Below are 23110 nucleotides of genomic sequence, written 5' to 3' on the forward strand. Positions count from 1 at the left end.
TTGTTGCTCTACTAGTGTTGGTTACATCTGTTTTTGCTGAGCAGCTTGAATTCATGGTGTTGTGAACAGCCTTCACTCAGACCCCTGACTGTTCTGACCACACGCTTAGTCAGGCTTAGTTTTCATACTTTCACCCCCATGTGCAACAAATCTGTTGAAGTTGTGTCTTGTGCACATTTTAGGCAGGACTTAGACCCTCTGCAATAAGCAGCTCCTGACAACTGGAGGAGCATTTGACAATTAATCAGGTTAACTGGCAACAGATCAGTAACATGACTGGACATAAAAGGAGCATTTCAGAGAGGCAGAGTCTCTCAGATGGAAAGATAGATTGAGGTTTACCAATCTGAGACAAACTGAATCTAAAACTGTGGAACAATTAAAAAAATGTTCCTCAGACTTTGAAGATCCACCATCTACAGTGTAGAATATCGTCAGCAGATTCAGAGAATCAGGAGGAATCGCCGTCGAAAACATAAACTCGACCATGGATTGAAACGCCGAATGACTCCACACAGACAACACAAACATGCTCGCTTCAGTAGCTTCACTGTTGGCTTTCAACATGATCATTAAAAAAAACAAAACACCCACAGACACGCTTCTCTCAGTATTTTACTAGCCATGCTTTAAAATTGATGAAATTGTTCTTAGTTTTAGCAAATGGGATGCGTGTAACAGTTTTAGAATATATGTTAGAACCTACCCCACCCTATCAGCCATTTTTAAACTAACTGTATTATTAGAGTAGTTTGAAATTAGCAGGGAAAAGGCATCACATTTGGCCTGAAACTCAATTTAATTTACTGCTGGTCATGTGATTTTATCTCCAACTATATAAATAAAGTTTTTAATATTACTTTTATAACTCAAACTTTTTTCCAGAATAAAATCTGCATGCACCCGTTTCCATCCTTAATAACTGCCCTAACCACGTGAGATGAAGGAAGTAGGTAAACTATTAAATGATTACATGACTCATGTCTCACCTCTAAGTGGTGGAAATGGTGGCATTACAACTCTCCCCTCTCTTTATATAATAAAGCCTGTGTGTGTGTGTGTGTGTGTGTTGTTCTAATCATGGATGTCGTTTTCCAGGTGAGTCATGACATCGCCTCTTCTTGTCCAACCATCTTATGGTTTATTTGAAAACAGATTTTTTTTTTAACTTCTTGTAGATAATTTCAAAATAAAGGATTTTTTCAGATTTTTTGCAGCAGAAAAAATACATAAAAACTGTGATACATATATTAAAGTGTTAATTTCCAATCTGTTATTATAATTTCTAAATTCGGAGTCAGCATGAAAATCAGAGAGCCTCGTTATCGCATAAAGACATGAAAGTGTTATTTTGAAACCCCCCATTCCGCTGAGTTTCCGGTCGGATGGATGGAAGTCAGCTGACGAGCCGTGGACCACAGCATCCAGCATCCAGTCCGCACCGGCGGAGCCGCTTAGACGTGAGTACACTGCTTTTTAAACGAGATCCTGGATGTCATGTCAGGATTTCTCTCTGTTTCTCAGTGTCTGTCAGATATTTATCCTTTGCTCGACCAGGCCGCGCGCGGCCCGACTTACCGACAATCTTCCGTGTTTCTGACATTGTTGGTCGTTGTGACGCTTCACGTCATAATCTGTGATACAGCCCTGCGACACAGTATCTGTGTTCTGATGATTTATAACGAACAAAAACCACAAATAATAACAATTTGCATAAGTCTGAAACATTAGTTGTTATTTGTATTTATGATGGATGGAGAAGAAGCTGCAGCAGCATCATGGCGCCCTTCATCAAGGACGCAGGAACAGCAGGAGGAGGAAGAGCAGGGGGGGGGGGGGGGGGGGGGGGGGGGGGGGGTGCAGGCTGCATCCAGCTCAGGCATCAACCTACTGTCAACAGTGGGAGAATGGATGGATGGACGGAAGGATGGATGGATGGATGGATGGATGGATGGATGGACGGATGGATGGATGGACGGATGTATGGATGTATGGACGGAAGGATGGATGGACGGATGGATGGATGTATGGATGGATGGACGGAAGGATGGATGGATGGATGGACGGATGGATGGATGCATGGATGGATGGACGGAAGGATGGATGGACGGATGGATGGATGGATGGATAGACAGAAGGAAGGATGGATGGATGGACAGATGGATGGAGGCCCAGGAAGCCCGGCTAAATGAGGATCCTGCAGGGGTTCCATTATGGAGGGAGAAATATGCCACATACATAAATGCAGCATGAAATAATTAATTAAACATGTTACTAATTACATTAAATTGGAACATGTAGAAATTACTATTACTTTAATTGAAATATAATTTTATTTACGTTCAAAAACATTTTTTTCTGCATTTAATTAATTATTTTACAATGTAATTATGTATTTTATAGCAGCACTTTTGTCTATTTCAAATATTTGATTAATGACACATTTAAGTAGTTATTGATGAATTTATTTATTTATTCAATGTGTTTATCTTCCATTTTAATAAATTGATTAAACATCTAATAAATTATTTAATGCTTTATTTATATAAATTATTGTGGTTCGTTTCTCCCCAATAACCAAATTAGCTATGAAAATATGAAAATGTGCTTTTTAAAAATGATAAAGACCATTCAGATCTTCTGGAGTGAAGCTGAAGGGATCAAACATCTTTTTTTTTTTTTTTTTTTTATATGAAAACATTTCCTGGAGTCTGCTGGAGTTACACTGATCAGGAAGTGTTCTGGTATGATCCAGTCCGCCCAGATACTTTGGAGGCTTCAGGAGTAAACCAGGAACCAGGAAGGCAACAGTTTTCTCTGGTGATCATTACTGATGAAGACAAACTGGATCCAGCTGGAAATTAGTTTCTAATATGCTCCGCAGGTCCTGTTGGACTGTAACACTTCAGACCCACCAGCAGAAACACCAGCAGTGTTTGAGGCTACCAGGATTTATTTTACCCTGAACACAATAAAGACGAGGCGGGTTTAAATATGGGGACATGATCAGATGATAAATACACTCTGTTCAATATAACTGTTTTCCCAGATATCCTCCTCTCTCACCTTCCAGGCCTTCTTCTATTTCTCAGAACCAAGATCAGAACAGTCCTGAGAGTGTTATAAACCAGTGGTCCCAAGCCTGGGCTCCCTGATCCCCCAGGGGTCACCAAGGAGCACAGAGGGCCCATGAGACCTGGACTGTAAAGATCCTGTGTGATTGTTGAGATAAAGTCCACATGCACTCCGAGATAAGTTGAGGTGTATCAGTAGAAGGTTTTTTTAAAATGTCTGAGAGCCTGAAAACCTTTGAAACCAGGTCCTAAAGTAAATAAATGGGGATCATCAAAATCTGCTCTACAACAATATTTTATAAAATGTATCCTGGGTTGTTAGGTTACCTGGTCTGGCAATGGACTGGCCACCTGTCCAGGTGTACCTGCCTCTCACCTGCTAACTGCTGGGATAGGCTCCAGCTTCCTCTAGACCCTGAACTGGACTATGCAGTGTAGAAGATAGATAGATTTCCTGAGTCAAAAATAAAAAAAGCAACTTAGCAGAACCCATCTAGTGTATCTACTCGGTTCTGGTCCAGGTCCTGTGGTTTATTAAAGGGATTTCTGATCCAGGTCCTCTGGTTTATTGAAGGGATTTCTGGTCCAGGTCCTGTGGTTTATTAAAGGGATTTCTGGTCCAGGTCCTGTGGTTTATTGAAGGGATTTCTGGTCCAGGTCCTGTGGTTTATTGAAGGGATTTCTGGTCCAGGTCCTGTGGTTTTGTGAGGTCAGTTATGATTCAGGTCCTGTGGTTTAGTGAGGTCAGTTATGGTTCAGGTCCTGTGGTTTAGTGAGGGGATTTCTGGTCCAGGTCCTGTGGTTTAGTGAGGTCAGTTTATGGTCCAGGTCCTGCGGTGTAGTGAGGTCAGTTATGGTCTAGGTCCTGCGGTGTAGTGAGGTCAGTTTATGGTCCAGGTCCTGCGGTGTAGTGAGGTCAGTTATGGTCTAGGTCCTGCGGTGTAGTGAGGTCAGTTTATGGTCCAGGTCCTGCGGTGTAGTGAGGTCAGTTATGGTCTAGGTCCTGCGGTGTAGTGAGGTCAGTTTATGGTCCAGGTCCTGCGGTGTAGTGAGGTCAGTTATGGTCCAGGTCCTGCGGTTTAGTGAGGGGATTTCTGGTCCAGGTCCTGCGGTTTAGTGAGGTCAGTAATTGTCCAGGTCCTACGGTGTAGTGAGGTCAGTTATGGTCTAGGTCCTGCGGTGTAGTGAGGGGATTTCTGGTCCAGGTCCTGCGGTTTAGTGAGGTCAGTTATGGTCCAGGTCCTGCGGTTTAGTGAAGTCAGTTATGGTCCAGGTCCTGCGGTTTAGTGAGGGGATTTCTGCTCCAGGTCCTGTGGTTAATGAGGTCCCTACTGCTTGGTCTTTGCATGAAGGGGGTCCTCAAAGAAAGTAGGTGGGAAGTGGACATGTGGACAGTCTGCTGGAAGATTTTCCCTCTGATGTGAAAAACTGATTTTCGGTAACGTTACAGTCGGATATTTCTGGTCCCTGCTGGATCTTCTGAGCCTTCATTAAACCAGAGACCTGTGACCACATCCTCTGGAAAACTACAGAAATCTGTTAGTGTTTATTTAAATAAAGGTTTTCAGATCCCTCTACTTCAGGTTTTTTCTGTCTGTTCTTCGTTTAGTTTCTCTATTTTGGAGCTGAGGAGGACTCCAGTGGCCATCATGGGGGAACTGTTCCGAAGCGAGGAGATGACTTTGGCCCAGCTCTTTCTCCAGTCAGAGGCAGCCTACTGCTGTGTCAGCGAGCTGGGAGAACTGGGCATGGTCCAGTTTAGAGATGTAAGTACAGATGTTGTCCAGCTCCAGATGGGACGTCTTCCTGTAGCCAATGTAGTCTCACTGCTGAACATCAGTCCTCTGCCAGATTAGAAAGAATTTTAAAAACCTCTCCAGATCTGGTGAAGTAGACCTGAAACAAGAAGTTTCCACCAGTTTCAGGAGCTTTCTGTCTGAGACGGGATGTTAACCCTGAAATCTCATCATTAGTTCCGTTCTGGATAAATGTTTGTTTCTTCTCTCAGCTGAATCCTGACGTTAACGTCTTCCAGCGGAAGTTTGTGAATGAAGTGAGGAGATGTGAGGAGATGGACAGGAAACTGAGTGAGTAACCAGAAAACAGACGAGCTGTGAAGAACATCACATTTTCTCTTCTGAATCAGCCATTTCTTCTGCTGACAGGATTTGTTGAGAAAGAGATCAAAAAGGCTAACATCCCGATGGTGGACACTGGGGAGAATCCTGAGGTTCCTTTTCCCAGAGACATGATTGATCTGGAGGTAATCACTGATCACTCACCTTACATCCGTCTTCTTCTGCAAATTTATGAGCATAAATACACATTTTACCATCATCCATCCAAATACTACGTAACTGTACACTGTAAAAAGTAAAAAATCCCATCATCCAGGAAAATACTGTGCAAACAGGAAAAAGCAGCAAGTAAAATCACAATTAAATTCCATAATAAAAATATTGTTTAAATCTACATTAATTTTTTGTTTAATTTCAACTTTTTAATTTTTAAAGAAAGACATTAACACATTTATAATAATAATAAAATGACCCATAATAATTTTAAAAACAATGCAGAAAGATTAGTCTAAAAATTTAATTTCTGTTATTAATTGGTTATATTATTCAGTTTCATGGAAGACTAATAACACAAACCACAAATTAAATATTTCACTTAGAACGTAATTTATTGATGATTAAATTTACATTAATAGAAAAACAGAATACAATAAGAAACCCTTATTAGGTCCTCAGTAGGTAAATTGCTTTGTTGCAACAGTACAGGTGCAAGAAGCAGAAGCACGCAGGTGATAACAAACAAAAGAACACACACACACACACACACACACATACACACAGAGACACAAATAATAAATAATAACATGTCCAGTATATGGTCTGACAAGGTGAGTATGTACAGTATATAAACATGTACATGAACAAGGAAACACAGTTTACACGTAACAGTGTTAAACTTTATTTTGGCAGTTTATGACATATTTAACAAATGAAATAACTTAGATCCTAAATAATAACTTAGATCCAACAATCTGCTGAACCATGAATGAGGTTCAGGTTTAGATCGGACTGGCCCACGGAAGACCCGGGACCCGGTGGCCTGGGCCCGAAAGAGGCCTGACCGGCCTACTGTCAACAACAACAACAACAACAACAAATGGACTGGAATAAAGATGAAAGATCCTGGTACTACCGCTGTAATAATGATCCTGGTACTACTGCTGTAACAATGATCCTGGTACTACTGCTGTAAAAATGATCCTGGTACTACCGCTGTAACAATGATCCTGGTACTACCGCTGTAACAATGATCCTGGTACTACTGCTGTAATAATGACCCTGGTACTACCGCTGTAACAATGATCCTGGTACTACTGCTGTACTACTGGCCCTGGTATTACTGCTGTACTACTGACCTGGTACTACTGCTGTAGTACTGACCTGGTACTACTGCTGTAGTACTGATCCTGGTACTACTGCTGTACTACTGGCCCTGGTATTACTGCTGTACTACTGACCTGGTACTACTGCTGTAGTACTGACCTGGTACTACTGCTGTAGTACTGATCCTGGTACTACTGCTGTACTACTGGCCCTGGTATTACTGCTGTACTACTGACCTGGTACTACTGCTGTAGTACTGACCTGGTACTACTGCTGTAGTACTGACCCTGGTACTACTGCTGTAGTACTGACCTGGTACTACTGCTGTAGTACTGACCCTGGTACTACTGCTGTAGTACTGACCTGGTATTACTGCTGTAGTACTGACCCTGGTAATACTGCTGTAAGCAAAAGAAACCAGGTGTGAGAAAGAGGAGGCAAATCAGGGAGCAGAAAGTAAAGTGAGGAGAAAACACAAGCAATAAACTCAACAAAATAAAAAGCAGAAACCATGAAGGAGAACTTTGGTCCATGACAAGACTACAAAACCCACAGATCAGGACCTTTTCCTTGTATTTAAAAAATACAGGTAAAAAACAAAACAGTAATATCTGAGATCATTTTACAGTGTACCTGAACCTGCTGTCTTCTTTCAGGCCACTTTTGAGAAGCTGGAGAACGAGCTGAAGGAGATCAACACCAACCAGGAAGCCCTGAAGAAGAACTTCCTGGAGCTGACTGAGCTGAAACACATCCTGCATCGGACCCAGCAGTTCTTTGATGAGGTTTGTTTTACTTTCAGCCTGTTGCATGAGGATCAGATTACCTTCAGATACCAGTGCAACCAGTCAGAAGACCATGAGCCGCCTCCTCTAACACACTGTTTCTCAAACTGGGGTACATGTACCCTTTGGAAGACACTATGTGGCACATGGGAAAATAAAAATAACCAAAATGGGGTCCATGTGAAAAACCATGGCTGAAAAACCATTCGGTGCTTAAAAATGTTTGAGGTGCTGCTCTAACAGATAAACTATGTCTGACAGATGGAGGATCCCAACCTGCTGGAGGAGTCCTCGGCTCTGATGGAGGGCAGCGAGGGGGGCCGGGGTGCCCCGCTCAGACTGGGGTAAAACAGATTTCACTATAATCCCAGAAGTAACTCAATATGAACACATGTGAATGAAACTTTGAAGCTGTTTACCTGGAAATACCATAATGAGAGCTAGCTCAGTCCTGTATGAGAGAGGCCAGTTTACCAGTAAACGAACCCTCATCAGTTCTAACATGAACATTGATAACTTTATTCCCCTCCTGAGCATGTACTGGGACCAGGACGTTGGTCCAGTAAACGGCTCATTCTGAACTGTGCCTGCATCTGTTCTGGCTGACTTACATTTACTGGCTTCATGTTATTTAACTGTTTGGGTTTATATGCTGTTTGCAGGTTTGTGGCCGGGGTGATCAGCAGGGAGAGGATTCCCACCTTCGAGAGGATGCTGTGGAGGGTCTGTCGTGGCAACGTCTTCTTAAGGAAGGCAGAGATTGAGGATCCTCTGGAGGACCCAACCACGGTCAGCACACCACAATCTGTTTCACAGAGCAAATAATCACAAGCAATAAGTAACATATTTATAGACGTAGATTTATTGGTTAATTTTTAAACTGGACAATAAAACTATATTTATTTTCCATCTCCTCTTTCTGACAGGGAGACCAAGTCCACAAATCAGTCTTCATCATCTTCTTCCAGGGTGACCAGCTGAAGAACAGGGTGAAGAAGATCTGTGAGGGGTGGGTGTCACGTTATCCTGCCGCATCATCATCATTTACTCAAGCTTCAGTTTTACTGAATATTTTAAAATTGCTCTACAAACTCAATTTTTACAACAAAACTTTAACCTTCATCTGATTGAACCTTTATAAAGAGAAAAACTCTAAATACACTTTGTCTTCATTGCTTATAAAAAATACAGACGTCTAGAATCTGATGCAACAAAAGACTGAAAATAAAAGAAAAGAAAACAGAAAATACAGTGACCTTAATTATTAGATTCAGAATTAGATTCAGATTTCTTTATTATTCACACAGTATGGCAGCAGCAAGACACAGCAGAAAATGAACAGTAGGAAATGAAAGACTGGGAATAAGACAAAAAATAAGAAAACAGGATATTTAGCATAAAAATCTAAAAAAGATTAAATTAATAATTATAATTTTAATTATAATTCTACCTGTACAAAGTACACAGAGAGGGTCTGCCTCAGAATGGATGTATTTAATTATGGAGCACCACTGGGAGATCAGACACCAAACGCTAAACACTGATATCAGTCTCATGTGTTTTTAGTCTGTACATGTGAATCTGGGACAGACATAAAGCAATCCAGTTTCCTAATTATTCATCCTTTCAAATACTGACATGTAGTTGCACATTTGTAGAAGACATTTAGTCCGTGTGCAGGTACAACTACTGTCATGTAAGGCTATTGATCTGATGTTAGCATGAAGCTACGTGGCTAATCTACTTCTATGCTAGCACTAGATTAGCTTTAAGCTAATGTGGGGAAACCAGATCATATTTTCAGTGAGTGTATTTAGGGACTACACATCAAGCCTGTTAATCAAGATTTTCACATCGGAGCTGAAAATAAACCATAAAGATGCTCGAAGAAAAGCTCAGTATCCGCGTTACTCAGCGCTGACTAAGCTAGATTAGTTTTAACATAATGTGGGGATAATGCATGTTCCTCTTAGACGAATAACGTCTGTCTAAGAGGAACATGCATGTTAAAAAAAAAACCACAAAACTTTACTGTGTCTCTACAGTTATGGAAAAACTGCAGTGAAGACAAAATATGTCAAAGTTGTTAGATCTGGTAGATTTGTGCAAATAATAAAAAAGATAGAATTAAAAGATGAAACAATCAGTCGTTTTTATTAGTAGCTTCCACAGGAAAGAGGACGACATGGTCAGAGGCCAGAGGTTTGGATATGAACCCTGCTGCAACACAACTTTCCAGCCTCAACCTGGTTAGAGTTGGTTTAATCTAGATCCATAGCATATGTTCTAGCCCTGGTCTTCAATCTACTCCCCTGCATCTTAGAGATCTCCAAATGCTTCTGTACATCTGGCTTAAATTAAGGGGTCGGCTACAGGTCTCTAGAGAACTGATGGCCAGCTGATAAGATGTCAGAGCAGAGTTCTAGGATCTGGACTGGAGAACAGGAGACAGCACCAGCTGGGGTCAGACTAAAAACTGTAGATTGTTCTGGCTTGACCAGATTCAGGTTAGAACTGAGTTCATTAACACAGCAGGTCGTTAAGGAACTTGTTTAATTCTGATTTCCAGGTTTGAAAAGAGTTGAGTGTTTTGGTTTTTGTCAGAGCTTTACATGATCCTGAACTCCAGCCAAGCATCTGGATTTATCTCTGACGCTCGCTGTTTCTCCAGGTTCCGTGCGTCTCTGTATCCATGTCCGGAGACTCCTCAGGAGAGGAAGGAGATGCTGGCAGGAGTCAACAGTCGCATTGACGACCTTCAGATGGTGAGTTCCTCCTCGTCTTTCATCCACATCACATGATGCAGTGAAATCACAATAAACAGACTGTAAAGGTTCATACATAAAGGACAGGAAGTGTGGTCAACCTTTTAGGCGTCTGCTTTTGGATTTATTTATTGTTGAAACTGCGGTACTGTTGGTACTGCAGCTCTATTCATTAACCTCAGAAAGGCTCTCAGCACTCTTTTTTTCTACTTAACAAAAGGGAAACTTATCAGAAGTGCTGCACTCCAGGATGTCTTTGTTGAGACTGCTGCTCATTGTTTCCTGTATAATATTTATTTCCAATCACGTTTCTAAAGTCCTCATAATGAAAATCTTATCTGAGGATGACCTTCTTCCTGCCTCACAGCTCTGTGGCTCCCCAGCGGTGAAGGTTGGTTGTTGCTCCTACTGACCAACACAGAACCAGTTTACAGATAAACCCTGACATAACCATGACTTCATTTACACGTCATCACGTCCAGCTGCAGGTGTAGAACCAACCTCTAAAAGGTTTCTATGGAAACCACAGCTCGCATGAGCAAACATCCTACCAAGATTCATAACTTCCACCACGGTCCTGTAGGTGCTGAACCAAACAGAGGACCACCGTCAGCGGGTGCTGCAGGCGGCCTCTAAGAGCATGAGGGTGTGGTTCATCAAGGTGAGGAAGATGAAGGCCATCTACCACACCCTCAACCTCTGCAACATCGACGTCACCCAGAAGTGTCTGATCGCCGAGGTGTGGTGTCCGGTGTCGGACCTGGACTCCATCCAGTTCGCTCTGCGCAGAGGAACCGTGAGTGCTTTCTCTCTTCGTTTGTCTGAGTGAAGAAGGACACGCGTCACACAGAACAAACATCCACAACCACCCACCTAAAAACTTTCCTTCTGGCTCTGTAGACGGGTTTGTTCTGTCCTCTGCTGCTACTAACCCATCTGTTCTTTATCTAAACCAGACTGGGAGTTTTTATTTATACAGAATTTAACCCTAAAATGTCATTCTGGATGTGTTTCCCCAACTGGGATGACTTTTTATACGAAAATGTTTTCTCTTGAAGAAGATATTTTTCTTAAAGAACAACAAGACTAATTCACGACACCTTCAGGTCATTAAAGGACAAAGTCCGTTCCCAAAACCTGTTGTAAAAATATTATATATTAATCTTTCCTTACACTTTTTTGCTTTAATCGTCCAATCAACTAAAGTCCTTATGAAAACTACCAAACATAAAACTGTTCCATTTATTTTAACCCTTTAGATGTCAGTATGACCATGATGTTTATGTTTTTATTAAAATAAATACACATAAAGATGTGTTCTTTTTCATATAATATCTGTTGGGTGAGCAGGATTTTATTTTGAAATTTTAATCAAAGTTAACTTAATTAACTCCGATAATAACTTGGATAATTAACTCAGATAATAACTTGGATAACTTACCTGGATAATTAAAGTGTAGCTCCACCCCCTGCTTTCCGCGTAACTCCACCCACTGCAGAATTTGAAAAATGTCTGAAACTGCGAGGGTTGGGGTGGGAGGTGTGGGGTGATCAGGGGGCGGAGAGTGGGTGGGACGGCATACACAGGCAGGAATGATTGACAGACAGCAGATCAGCTCACTGGCAAGATGCAAAGCGAGATTCACAAAGCAGCTACGCCACAGAGCGTCTTTAAGGTGGAAGACTTTTCCCCTCCTGAATCTCCTCAGCTAGACATGAACCAGGTGGTCCTGAATGTATCAGTCTGAGCCGTTAGCGCTGTTAGCTGCCTGTCAGCAGCTCCAGCAGCTCTGGAAAGCTGTGGAGACTCGCAGCAAGTTGTGGCAGCTGCAGGACGAGCTGCTGGAAGTTGCTGCTGCTACGATTTGAGCTGCTGTCTGTCGCCAGATGAAGATCAAAGTAAAAGAATAAAGTCCGGTGTTACTTTTACACCCTCAGAAGCACAAATCTTTCCCATTGCAGGAATATTTCATCAGTAACTCTGTGAAAGAACAGATGTCTGAAACTTGCAGATCTACACCAGATAAGTTTACATCCCTTCATATGCATTGGTGGGCGTGGTTTTCTCTGCCTGCAAGACGAGGCCCCGCCTACCTTCATCTGGAGGGAGGGACTTTGGGGTTTTTAAAATTTTATAGTGATATAGAGAAGCACCAGAACAGCACTACATTATGAAAAACAAAATCGTATGCTAATTTTTATTCTTATTCTTATTCTTATTCTTATTCTTAAGGGATAAAAGCATAGAGACTGGGGATTCGTGTGGGGGACATGAGATTATGTTAATGATATAAAACAGTTAAATATCAGAGTACATTGGATTTTCCACTACAGTGGTCATCAGTCCCTGATGAAGATGTTTTCTTTGACAGGAGAGAAGCGGCTCCACGGTGCCGTCCATCCTGAACAGGATGCAGACCAAACAGACTCCACCAACGTTCAACAAGACCAACAAGTTCACAGCGGGTTTCCAGAACATCGTTGATGCCTACGGCATCGGGAACTACCGCGAAATCAATCCAGGTTATTCAGGAATTCTTTAATCCATATGAAAACTTGTAGCAGTGATAAACCCAACGGAAGGAAAGTCTGTCTGAAATGTTTTCCTGTTTGTTTTTGGCTCAGAAGAAGAAAAGAAGTTTTTGTTTACAGTGACTCAGAAAGAGACTAACTTTTATTTTAACAATAGTTATAATTAAAGCCGCAAGCGGCATCCATCGGGTCCGAGCGTCCTGGACCCCGCCACCCGATGTTGCCATGACAACAGGTGGTGTAATGCGTTAAGGACCCAACGTGTATGAATCCTGTCAAGTTTGGTGCAGTTCCCATGTTTTGCTATGGAGATATGAGCAAACCGTGTTTCATGGCAAGATGGTCATTTTCCGTCGGTTGCCACGGTTACACGCTTTCTCCTATTAGAAAGATTTGAGGAGCGTTTGGTCCCCAACTTGTCAGGAAGGTTCCCACCAAGTTTGGAGTCAGTCGCACGAATCCCCTCAGACTAGTTCGTTCAAATGGCAATGAAATCCAAGATGGCGGCCACCCCGTTGCCATGGCAGCAGGTGTTTGATTGACTTCTTTGCTGGACTTGGGGTGTGACACGTATGAATACTGTGAACTTTGGTGCAGATCCCATGTATTTCTATGGAGATATGAGCAAACCGTGTTTCATGGCGAGAAGGTCATTTTCTGTCGGTTGCCATGGCAACACGCTTTCTGCTATTAGAAAGATTTGAGGAGCGTTTGGTCCCCAACTTGTCAGGAAGCTTCCCACCAAGTTTGGAGTCAATCGCACGAATCCCCTCAGACTAGTTCGTTGAAATACGCTGTGTGTAAAGTGGCAAAAATGTCAAAAAAAATGGCCGCACATGCCAAGATGGCGGGCACGCCGTTGTCATGGCAACATGTGTTAGATTGACTTTTTTGCTTGACTCGAGGTGTTACACGTGTGTGCCGAGTTTCGTGTTCCTAAGTCAAAGTAGACTTTCGGAACCCCATTCATTTGGGGATTTTTTGGGTGTCTAGGGGGCGCTGTTGAGCCACTTTTGCATTGAAGTGTATGCGGACCTTACAGTATTGCAATTTTCGCCAGGCTTGAGGTGTGTGCCAAGTTTCACAACTTTTCATGGGTGTTAAGGGGGTCATTTTTGGGCTCAAAGTTCTTAGAAGGAGAATAATAAAAAGCTGCAAGCGGCATCCATCGGGTCCGAGCGTCCTGGACCCCGCCACCCGATGTTGCCATGACAACAGGTGGTGTAATGCGTCAAGGACCCAACGTGTATGAATCCTATCAAGTTTTGTGCAAATCCCACGTATTCCTATGGAGATATGAGCAAACCGTCTTTCATGGCGAGAAGGCTTTTGTCATGGTTACCACGGCAACACGCTTTCTCCTATTAGAAAGATTTGAGGAGCGTTTGGTCCCCAACTTGTCAGGAAGGTCCCCACCAAGTTTGGAGTCAGTCGCACGAATCCCCTCAGACTAGTTCGTTCAAATGACAGTGAAATCCAAGATGGCGGCCACCCCGTTGCCATGGCAACAGGTGTTCGATTGACTTCTTTGCTGGCCTTGGGGTGTCACACGTATGAATACTGGCAAGTTTGGTGCAGATCCCATGTATTTCTATGGAGATATGAGCAAACCGTGTTTCATGGCGAGAAGGCTTTCCGTGGGTTGCCACGGTAACACGGTTTCTGCTATTAGAAAGATTTGAGGAGCGTTTGGTCCCCAACTTGTCAGGAAGGTCCCCACCAAGTTTGGAGTCAGTCGGACGAATCCCCTCAGACTAGTTCGTTGAAATGGCAGTGAAATCCAAGATGGCGGCCACCCCGTTGTCATGGAAACAGGTGTTTGATTGACTTCTTTGCTGGACTTGGGGTGTGACACGTATGAATACTGTCAAGTTTGGTGGAGATCCCATGTATTTCTATGGAGATATGAGCAAACCGTGTTTCATGGCGAGAAGGTCATTTTCCGTCGGTTGCCACGGTAACACGGTTTCTGCTATTAGAAAGATTTGAGGAGCGTTTGGTCCCCAACTTGTCAGGAAGGTTCCCACCAAGTTTGAAGTCGGTCGCACGAATCCTCTCAGACTAGTTCGTTCAAATACGATGTGTGTAAAGTGCAAAAAATGGCAAAAAAATGGCCGCACAAGCCAAGATGGCGGGCACCCCGTTTCCATGGCAACAGGTATTTCATTGACTTTTTTGCTCGACTCGGGGTGTTACACGTGTGTGCCGAGTTTCGTCTTCCTACGTCGAAGTAGACTTTTGGGACCCCATTCATTTGGGGAATTTTTTGGACTGTAGGTGGCGCTGTTGAGCCACTTTTGCATTGAAGTGTATGCGGACCTTAGAATATTGCGATTTTCGCCGGGCTTGATGTGTGTGCCAAGTTTCACAACTTTTCATGGGTGTTTAGGGGGTCAAATTTGGCCTTGAAGCGCTTAGTATAATAATTAAAGCCGCAAGCGGCATCCATCGGGTCCGAGCGTCCTGGACCCCGCCACCCGATGTTGCCATGACAACAGGTGTTGTAATGTGTTAAGGACCCAACAAGTATGAATACTGTCGACTTTGGTGCAGTTCCCATGTATTCCTATGGAGATATGAGCAACCGTGTTTCATGGCGAGAAGGCTTTTTCCGTCAGTTGCCACGGTAACACGGTTTTTCCTATTAGAAAGATTTGAGGAGCGTTTGGTCCCCAACTTGTCAGGAAGGTTCCCACCAAGTTTGGAGTCAGTCGCACGAATCCCCTCAGACTAGTTCGTTCAAATGGCAGTGAAATCCAAGATGGCGGCCACCCCGTTGCCATGGCAACAGGTGTTCGATTGACTTCTTTGCTGGACTTGGGGTGTTACACGTATGAATACTGTCAAGTTTGGTGCAGATCCCATGTATTTCTATGGAGATATGAGCAAACCGTGTTTCATGGCGAGAAGGTCATTTTCCGTTGGTTGCCACGGTAACACGCTTTCTCCTATTAGAAAGATTTCAGGAGGGTTTGGTCCCCAACTTGTCAGGAAGCTTCCCACCAAGTTTGGAGTCAATTGCACGAATCCCCTCAGACTAGTTCGTTCAAATACGATGTGTGTAAAGTGAAAAAACTGGCCAAAAAATGGCCGCACACGACAAGATGGCGGGCACACCGTTGGCATGGCAACAGGTGTTCAATTGACTTTTTTGTTCAGCTTGGCGTGTTAGACGTGTGTGCCGAGTTTCGTCTTCCTACGTCGAAGTAGACGTACCCGGACCCCATTCAATGGGGTATTTTTGGGGGGTCTAGGTGGCGCTGTTGAGCCACTTTTGCATTGAAGTGTATGCAAATCTTAGAATATCGCGATTTTCGCCGGGCTTGACATGTGTGCCAAGTTTCACAACTTTTCATGGGTGTTTAGGGGGTTATATTTGGGGTCGAAGCACTTAGGAGAAGTATAATAAACATTTCAACCACAATAGGGTCCTTCCATACTTCGTATGGCTCGGACCCTAATTAGCATTCATAACAAAGTTAGCAAGAAATGTTGAGTTTCAGTAATTTACAGAGATGGAACAAAGATTTTTGGATTATGGGTTCAAAGAAAGATGAAGATCTCAGATTCCATGCTCTAATAAATTTATTTACAGCATTAACTGTTTACAAACAGATTTTAGTTTGGGCTTCTACCACCGCAATCCAAAGTCGACCACATCCTCCTGCCCTCGTAGTGCCATGTTTTTGTTTTAGAAAAGGGACCAGGCATACTAAATATGCAAGATTACAGCCAGTTACTAATTTTCGGTCCAGGCAGGTGGATGGACCTATAAACAGTGTCATATAACATGGACAACATACAGGGACAGAAACGTTGGACATGTACAGCTGCATATATTTACATCAGATGGTTGCAGCTTATAAAGGCTTCTTGTTCAGAACGTGTCTATCTAGCACCAATAATAACACACAGCAACATTCCCAGAATAACAACACACATGAAGGGAACCAACAGCCATCGCTGTTATACGTGGTGTTAAAATTAATATTAAAATAGCTGTTTGGAAATCATGGATTATGTTCTCTGGTTAGAGAAAGTGGATCAGAATCCAGTCCAGCATTGTGACAACAGAAGGATGATCTGGCTGCCGTGTTGGGCCAAACGAATTTGCTTTGCCAAGATGTTGCCAAGATAATGTCCTGAATTCCTTCAGGATCAATAAAGTATTCATCTGCCATCTGTGATGTTTATGGATATAAAGGAAATTCAGCGCTGTGGATAAAAGGCTCCCCTGGTTACTGAAGTATTATTCTTTATTGATTAATTATATGATAATGTTGGACTTGACGGGGGGAATAAAAAAACATGGGGGGAAAGAGAAGAGAAGACAGAAAAGATATGAAAGATAGAAAACAACAACTGTACAATCGAAATCCAAACAGAAAAGCCCGACAACCAGCAACAGAAGCCTAACAGAAAACATCCTGTCAGAAAACAAAGCAGACAATCATCAGGAGCACCCACAGGAGGACAAACTGAGAAAGGATGCTGTTGGTACTGAAGCATGACTCCAGACAGAGTCCTGTCTTCTGGGAAGAGCTGAAAACTGAAATCCTGCAGCAGCCGTACTCATGTAGACTCTCACAGAAAATGAAAAATACTTTTAACGCACATGTTTGCATCAAACCGCTTCTGGTCTTTTTTATTTCTTTATATCTAGTTATTCTATTTTATTTGTTTATTTGCTTTTTTTCACTCTTATTTATTTATTTATTTCTATATAATTTTTTTTTAATAATGTTTATTTGTAGTTATTAATTTTAATTATTAAATTGTCCTTTTTTGTCTCATTCAATATTTATGGTTGATTTACCAATTTTTCCATTTATTTTATTATTTTTTTTATTGTAAAGAAATTCAGGTGTTAAGGGGTAAAAGTTATTAAAGATTCTTTTATAGTTTATGGGTAGTTATAATAACAAACATTCAGGTGTTTCCAGGTTTTCCAGCATTTCCAGTTTTATCTACAATGATCTGTTTGCATATAATAACTTACAGCTGCTTTTATGAAATGATGGGAATATTTATGGTGGGTTATTTCCTTAAATTGGTGTAAATGTGTGTTGCTTTATTGATTTATTGGAGCAGAAATTCAGCACATCCAACGCAACATTCACAGTTCATTAATTATTTGACGTCTTTCTCCTGTTTGTCTTACAGCTCCTTACACCATCATCACTTTTCCCTTCCTGTTTGCGGTGATGTTTGGTGACATGGGTCACGGCCTGCTGATGACTTGTGCTGCCCTGTACCTGGTCATCCGAGAGAGTCGCCTCCTCTCTCAGAGGAGTGACAACGAGGTGCTGCCACTCATAAACCAGCCATGCTGTAAAAGCTGTCTCCGTTCAACCACACTGAAGTTGTTTGTCTTGTAGATGTTCAACATGATTTTTGCTGGTCGCTACATCATCCTTCTGATGGGGATCTTTTCCGTCTACACTGGCATCATTTACAACGACTGCTTCTCCAAGTCCCTGAACATGTTCGGCTCTGGTTGGAGTGTCCGGCCCATGTTCAGCTCCAAAGGAGCTAACTGGTCGTAAGTCAGCAAAAGATCAATATTCCAGATCTTTTGTAGGAAGTTCATTTCTAATTGTGAACTGAACTGTGCCATCATTTATCAACCGTACCGTCATCCACCTCCAGTTTCTCAGAGCATAGTGTGACTACATTTATTTCTGGGTTTTATTCTGTCCTAGGTTTGAGACACTGGATGGAAATGCTGTACTTCAGTTGGATCCCGCTGTTCCTGGTGTATTCAATGGGCCCTATCCGATCGGAATTGACCCGGTAAAATGCCCACACTTCCTCCCTCTTTTCCCTTTTTAAATCTGTTCTTCTGGAGTGTCTCTTATTTAGCAGAACACAACAGAGACATAAAATTAGCTCAGAAATGTTCATGTCTCATTCCAGACATACACATTTACAGCTTTAAAGTCCCTTTAAAATCAGGTTTAATGTTAAAGTTTCTGCATATGATTTCTCAACACATCTACATACCAGTGTGGGACATATGGGATACATAAACTGGTCAACTAACAATAATGAACAAATAATTCAGAATTTCTACCTTGTGGTTATAAAACTACACACTGAGGAAAAGAAGAGTTCCAGGCTGACTGGTCTGAGCGGTCTCAAACCTTTGACCCAGGTTTCTTGTGTCTGTAGATCTGGAACGTTGCCACCAACAAGCTCACTTTCCTCAACTCATTTAAGATGAAGATGTCCGTGATCCTTGGTGTCATCCACATGCTGTTTGGAGTGTCTCTCAGTCTCTTCAACCACCTGTATGTACCTCTGTCCACTAAAGACTGATGATGAATATTATTTTATTACAGTGAAACTCTATTTTTTCACATGCTGAAATACAGCAGTATAACACTGATGGAGCTGTTTGGCTCCATTTAATAATGTCAATTAACTTCCACATTGCCTGTTGATGATCATATTTCTGGTGGTTCAGTGAGCTGGTCTGACCACCCAGTCCCAGCCAGCCTCTCCAAACAGCCTGTACCAGCCTCTCACGAAACAGTTTGGACAGTGTAAAGGCAGCTAACAGAACATAGTGGACAACTGGCAACTGTTGCTCAGAAACATGGAGTTGTACATACATCAGCCATAGTTTGCATTTACAGTGGGGGGGTTTGTAGGCATCATTACGTTTCTAGATCTTTACAGAAGATGTTTTATGCCTCAGCTGATATTTTAACACACTTCCAACATCTGCACATGTTCACACTGAGTTTACAGAAAAAATATGGCAAGAAACTGAAAGATTAGATCAGATTTACAGAGACATCCTGCTGTAATAGTTTTAGGATCTGAGGTGCTGAACATTTTCAGTTTGCTCTGTCTGAATTATGTCTTTGCCTATACACAGGTACTTCAAGAAGCCTCTGAACATCTTCCTGGGCTTCATCCCGGAGATTGTCTTCATGTCTACCCTGTTTGGCTACCTCATCCTACTGATCTTCTACAAGTGGACAGCCTATGATGCTTACACCTCCAAGGATGCTCCCAGCCTGCTCATCCACTTCATCAACATGTGTCTCTTTAACTACAATGATCCAACCAACAAGCCGCTCTACGCGGGACAGGTGCTCCTCATCCACCCACCTGCCTCCCCCTACCTTTCTTTCCCTCACTGACCTGTAAGCTGTGTTAGAGAAAAGCTTGATGATAAACACAGAGTGGTTGGTTGAGAAAATGGATCCAAATATTTTAAATTTCACAGGCCCTGTTTTTCAATTCAGTTCAATTCATTTCAATTAATTTAATTTAAATTCAACTGAATTCAATTCAATTAAATTAATTTCAATTCAATTCAATTCAATTAATTTCAATAAATTTAAATTCAAATCAATTAATTTAATTTCAATTCAATTCAGTTCAATTCAGTACAGTTCAGTTCAATTCAGTTCAATTCAGTTCAGTTCAATTCATTTAAATTCAATTCAATTCAAATCAAATCAATTCAAGTCAATTCAATTAATTTCAATTCATTTCATTTCAATTTTATTCAATTCAAATCATTTCAATTCATTTCAATTCAGTTCATTGTTGTCCAATTATAACCCAATTAAAACAAATCCATTACATAATACACATTAGTCCAGTTTATAATAATTATGATCATATGAACCAATGATGTAGCTAAGAAAACCAGCATCAGATCTTCTCTTAGATTCAATCCTCCATCCTGAGCTGCACAAGGAGACTGTGGAGAAGAAAACCTCCATCAGAACCAGAACCAGGAAAGAAAACCTTTATCAGATCCAGAATCAGGAAGGACGTTCAATAACCAGGACTTACATTTGCCTAATCTGGAAGTATCATATCCATGGACCAGTTTTTCTGCATCGCTGAGACAGGATGCTCCTCATTTTGGTGTGAGTCAAACGACAGATCCTGGTCCGAAGGTTCTGAGTATCATCTGCATAGGAATGAAACTTTATGCCATGCTGTCTAATAATGTTACCTGAAGGATGGAAGTACAAGATGAAAAATATTTGTCCAAGTACAGAACCCTGAGGAAGAAGACTCATCATTTACAATAATAAACTTGAATCTGTCAGATGAACATGACTATTTTATACCCTCTCCACTGAGTAACCAAACAAGAATATTTATGAAGAATAATTAAATACATTTATAGACAACCCATGACAAATTAAGTGGTTCATCCACAGCCGCTCAGGATTATTAAGGTTGCCATTGTTTGCTTGTTGTTTCCACACATCCGTACGCTTCATGGTTATATCTAAAAAAAAAAATCATTATCTCAGCCAACCTCTTCTGTGCCTGTTTGGGAAAGTAATGAGAAGAGAACTGGGTTCTGTAATGACTTTCTCTGGACAGATTGTACAATTGCTAAATGTAAATGTGAAATGCTCAATCACACCAATTTTCCTAATTCCAACTATTTTTAGATAAAAGTGGAACAAAAGCAGATTTATGTTGTTCTGTAAGCAGCTTCTTCACCTGATCAGAACAGGAACTGAGGATTTTCTGACCACTGCCAGCATGTCCTTAACTTCTCTCTGTTTAACTCTGTAGATGGGGATCCAGGTTTTGTTGGTGCTGATTGCCCTTGCATGTGTTCCCTGTATGCTGATTGTGAAAACTATGGTGCTTCGGCGTCAGCACCTGTGGAAAAAGCATCTGGTATGTGCATCTGATCCCACCAATAACCTTCCTTTTGATTGTATAATCCTCTCAACCGTTCATATAACCTACTTTTTACTCCTCTTCTGCCATTCATTTCAATGTACATTACATATTGTGATGCCATGTAAAATGCTTAAAGCCAGCCTTGGAAATGCCAAATCTTTAATGGGAAAGTTGTTAGAAACAGCCCAAAAAATAACAGCTTTCTGATGATCTGCTGCTTTTATTGCTCAAACAGGATAGTTAACCGGTTATCATCTAAAAAAAATCATGCACCCAGCAAATGTTTTTAACCTCAAAGCGTAAAGTTCAGCTCTCATTTTTCTCACTGGTTATGTTAAACCTCAACGAAATTTATTTCCATCAGAGTAAAGCCCCAAATCTCTGAAACAGAACAATCCTCATGTTTAACCTGTTTATGTGATAAATAATTGAGGTTTTGTGAACTTTGGGCACCTTTTAGATGAGATTTTGTGTCCAGTGAATTTAGAAAAGTTTGAACTCTTTCTTCAGGCTACAGCTGCTGTGAGTTCATGAGGCACTTCTTCATAGTTTTACTTTTCATAGGTCAGTTTTTCCTTCATTCACTACAGTTCTTCTCATAGACTGGACTCTTAGATGGTTAACATGCTGTGTGCATCACAATTCCCATTTAAAACGTTGGTAGCTATTATCTAGCTCACATTCAGTAGGCACAGAGCAGTTACACCTGAATGCAGCGCGGTGGACTCATCTATCCTCACCAGTCTTCAGCTCTGAGGTTTAACTCAATCAATGAGACCATTAACCCTCCAAAAGTGATGCGTTCTGATTAGTCATTCAGTAAACTGTGGTGCATGTACAGAAGTTTCTTTTCGGTGTCAGTCTTCAGTCACTGTTTGGTCCTGTTATACGTGGAACATGAAGTAAACTGAGCAGGAAGCGTTCACCCTAAGGCTTGCTTTAAGCTAGACACAGCTCTTGTGGCTTTTGTATCTAGTCACAGAAGAGGGAAGAAACCCCTGCAGAGAATCTAGAGCAGTCTTTAGAGCAAACAGGTGTGTCCTCATCATGCACCGGACTCACCCAACAGGGCACGCAGAAGTTTGGAGGGGTGCGGGTGGGCAATGGACCCACGGAGGACGAGGCTGGCATCATGGACCACGACCAGCTCTCCCAGCACTCAGAGGACGGAGATGAGGTGAGGACATGACACATTACAAAACATCTGAAATATCTGGCACAAAAAAACTCTTCATCACTGAACTTTGACCTTCTGCGTCAGTTTAAAGGAAAAGTTTAAAGTCCACCACAGTCTGAAATATCACCACTGATCTGTACCGATACTCTGATAAATCTCCATGTTTTCTGTGGTGAATGTGTGTGTGTGTGTGTGTGTGTGTGTGTGTGTGTGCTCTCCATTTAGTTTCTGTTGTCTTTTTATAATAATGGTTCATGAATAAAGTACAGACTCGGACCGTTGACCGGCTGATCAGTGGCTGGCAGGGCTTATTAATTAGACATGGAAACGTTTCTGACTGTTAGCATGTCTTTAAAGGTCCAGTCCTAATCCAGAGTCCTGATCCAGAGTCCTGATCTAGCCCTCACATCTTCATCTCTGACTTAATTGTGATCTTTTAAAGTATCAGTTGTTCTCCATCTCTCTAAAGGTCTTTTGAAAGTTTTTCTTTGGGAATTTTCGGCTTTTCCCCTGACTGTCAGTCCAGTCCGCGTACCTGAACATGTTCATTGGATATCTGGTCTCAGGGTAAAGCTGACAATGTGATGTTTGAGTCTCAGCTGTTTGTCCAGGTCCGCTGAGGCCAACCTGTCCCGAGCTGTTGAAAGGATGCCTGCTGCTGCACTGGCTTGCTCTCCTGCCTTAACTAAAGCAAATATTCTGG

At 41.9% G+C, this 23110-nt stretch overlaps 1 protein-coding gene across 4 annotated transcripts in view; it reads left to right on the forward strand.

Moving 5' to 3' along the window:
- The first annotated feature begins 1373 nt into the window (after positions 1 to 1373).
- The window catches only part of atp6v0a1b (ATPase H+ transporting V0 subunit a1b), a 35398-nt gene continuing 13661 nt past the window's right edge, over positions 1374 to 23110 (forward strand). For 2 of the 4 annotated variants that reach the window (XM_041973654.1, XM_041973655.1), the window contains exons 1-18: positions 1374 to 1460; positions 4684 to 4840; positions 5083 to 5161; positions 5240 to 5337; positions 7132 to 7260; positions 7522 to 7604; positions 7923 to 8049; positions 8187 to 8269; positions 9932 to 10025; positions 10609 to 10821; positions 12398 to 12548; positions 17721 to 17860; positions 17936 to 18099; positions 18260 to 18350; positions 18729 to 18847; positions 19441 to 19657; positions 21117 to 21224; positions 22207 to 22407. In XM_041973654.1, coding sequence (XP_041829588.1) covers positions 4724 to 4840; positions 5083 to 5161; positions 5240 to 5337; positions 7132 to 7260; positions 7522 to 7604; positions 7923 to 8049; positions 8187 to 8269; positions 9932 to 10025; positions 10609 to 10821; positions 12398 to 12548; positions 17721 to 17860; positions 17936 to 18099; positions 18260 to 18350; positions 18729 to 18847; positions 19441 to 19657; positions 21117 to 21224; positions 22207 to 22407 — 2214 coding nt within the window. In that variant the 5' untranslated portion in view covers positions 1374 to 1460; positions 4684 to 4723. The remainder of the gene's footprint in view (positions 1461 to 4683; positions 4841 to 5082; positions 5162 to 5239; positions 5338 to 7131; positions 7261 to 7521; positions 7605 to 7922; positions 8050 to 8186; positions 8270 to 9931; positions 10026 to 10608; positions 10822 to 12397; positions 12549 to 17720; positions 17861 to 17935; positions 18100 to 18259; positions 18351 to 18728; positions 18848 to 19440; positions 19658 to 21116; positions 21225 to 22206; positions 22408 to 23110) is intronic. The other 2 variants (XM_041973656.1, XM_041973657.1) reach the window with 1 other exon arrangement.

Source organism: Melanotaenia boesemani, chromosome 21, assembly GCF_017639745.1.
Source record: "Melanotaenia boesemani isolate fMelBoe1 chromosome 21, fMelBoe1.pri, whole genome shotgun sequence".
Lineage (NCBI taxonomy): Eukaryota > Metazoa > Chordata > Actinopteri > Atheriniformes > Melanotaeniidae > Melanotaenia > Melanotaenia boesemani.